At 34.5% G+C, this 1,295-nt stretch overlaps 1 protein-coding gene across 1 annotated transcript; it reads right to left on the bottom strand.

The window, feature by feature from the left end:
• Positions 1-356: 356 nt before the first annotated feature.
• Positions 357-1,013, bottom strand: LOC102803176 (uncharacterized). Its single transcript, XM_006824398.1, has one exon. It carries the CDS (start codon positions 1,011-1,013, stop codon positions 357-359), a length of 657 nt encoding a protein of 218 aa, XP_006824461.1.
• Between the last annotated feature and the right edge of the window lie 282 nt (positions 1,014-1,295).

The following is a 1,295-nucleotide window of genomic DNA, read 5'->3' as shown; positions in this document are numbered from 1 at the left end:
TGGGGATTATTAATTTTAATAAACAATATTCAACTATCCTTTGCAACACCAATAAGATCATAATGATGTAAGCATGGGTTTTATTTTGGAACTCCTGCCAACTGTACAAACCATAAAGGCAAATTCGTAGCTTCTAAGGACGGTATTCCCAGAATAGCGCAAGTTGTTAAAGAAACATAAAACTTTAATTCTCAACAACGATGAAAGGACCAGTTAATGCAACAAAGCCCTATTCCCCGCCATACCCACCCAATACGAAACCCACTTACCGCGAAGCTACTAGTGTGGTAAATAATAATTTTGTAAATTTTGATCATTATGCATTTCACCTTGTTTACCTTGATATCTGTTATTACTTAAATTGTGACCCATTCCTTTCTTCTATTAATCCCTAATTTTGGTCCTAGTCTATCTTGAATATTTCTAACTAACAAGGCTGTTCCCAGTCTATTCAAATGAACATTATCATAAAGTTGCCTGTCTGGTACCATATAATGCTGTAGAAATATAAGGCCTTCCTTCTCACATAGATCTTTCAACAAAGTGTTACCATGTCTGGAAGCTTTCAAGAAATATTGGTTATTGCGTCTGTGTATAATAGATGAAATATATATTGTGGATTTAGGAAAACATTCTTTGGCCTTTTGTATTAAAGAGTGATAAGCATTGATACATGTGTCACTGACTGATGAGCCACTATCAATATCATTTGTGCCTATATGAATTATGATATGTTCTATATCTGTATACTTTACATGAGATAAATCTTGTTCTACTTCCACTATTTTACTACCTCGTAATGTTCTTACTTGAGTGTTTCTGTATACTTTGGATGGTTCAATATCTTTCAATATAGAGTCACCTTGCGGTACTATTAGAGTTTGAGTGGTTGTTGGTTTACTCTTCTTCCTTGGTGATTCCCACTGGTATTGGTGGTCGTGTCTATGCTCTAATGGTGAGGTGGAGTTTGAACTGGTATTATTTAGTCGTGTGGAAAATGGGTTTGTTGACATTTTCTGTTGTAGACAGACTGGTATTTTGTTGCAAATGCTGCACATCACCCAATTTTTCTTCCATTTTGTCACTCTTTGATTAATACTTCTATCTTAGTTTCTCCATGGAACTATAAACCCTAGTTCCATGGTTTCTCTATCTGACAGTGATTGTTGTAACATTTTCTTGTCATTTTGTAGGGTGTGAATTTGTCCTTCATAATTCTCATTTGATGTTATGATTTTATCCAATTTACTTTGATTCTTTTTTATTGTGCCCTGCAGTTTGTGTATTGATGTATC

Source organism: Saccoglossus kowalevskii, chromosome 6, assembly GCF_978046115.1.
Source record: "Saccoglossus kowalevskii chromosome 6, keSacKowa6.1, whole genome shotgun sequence".
Lineage (NCBI taxonomy): Eukaryota > Metazoa > Hemichordata > Enteropneusta > Harrimaniidae > Saccoglossus > Saccoglossus kowalevskii.
The sequence above is the reverse complement of the archived record's forward strand: the minus strand, read 5'-3'. Positions and strand labels throughout refer to the sequence as shown.

Excerpts from the sequence above, each read along its gene's own strand:
- LOC102803176 (XM_006824398.1), bottom strand. The coding sequence starts at position 1,013 with ATGTCAACAAACCCATTTTCCACACGACTAAATAATACCAGTTCAAAC.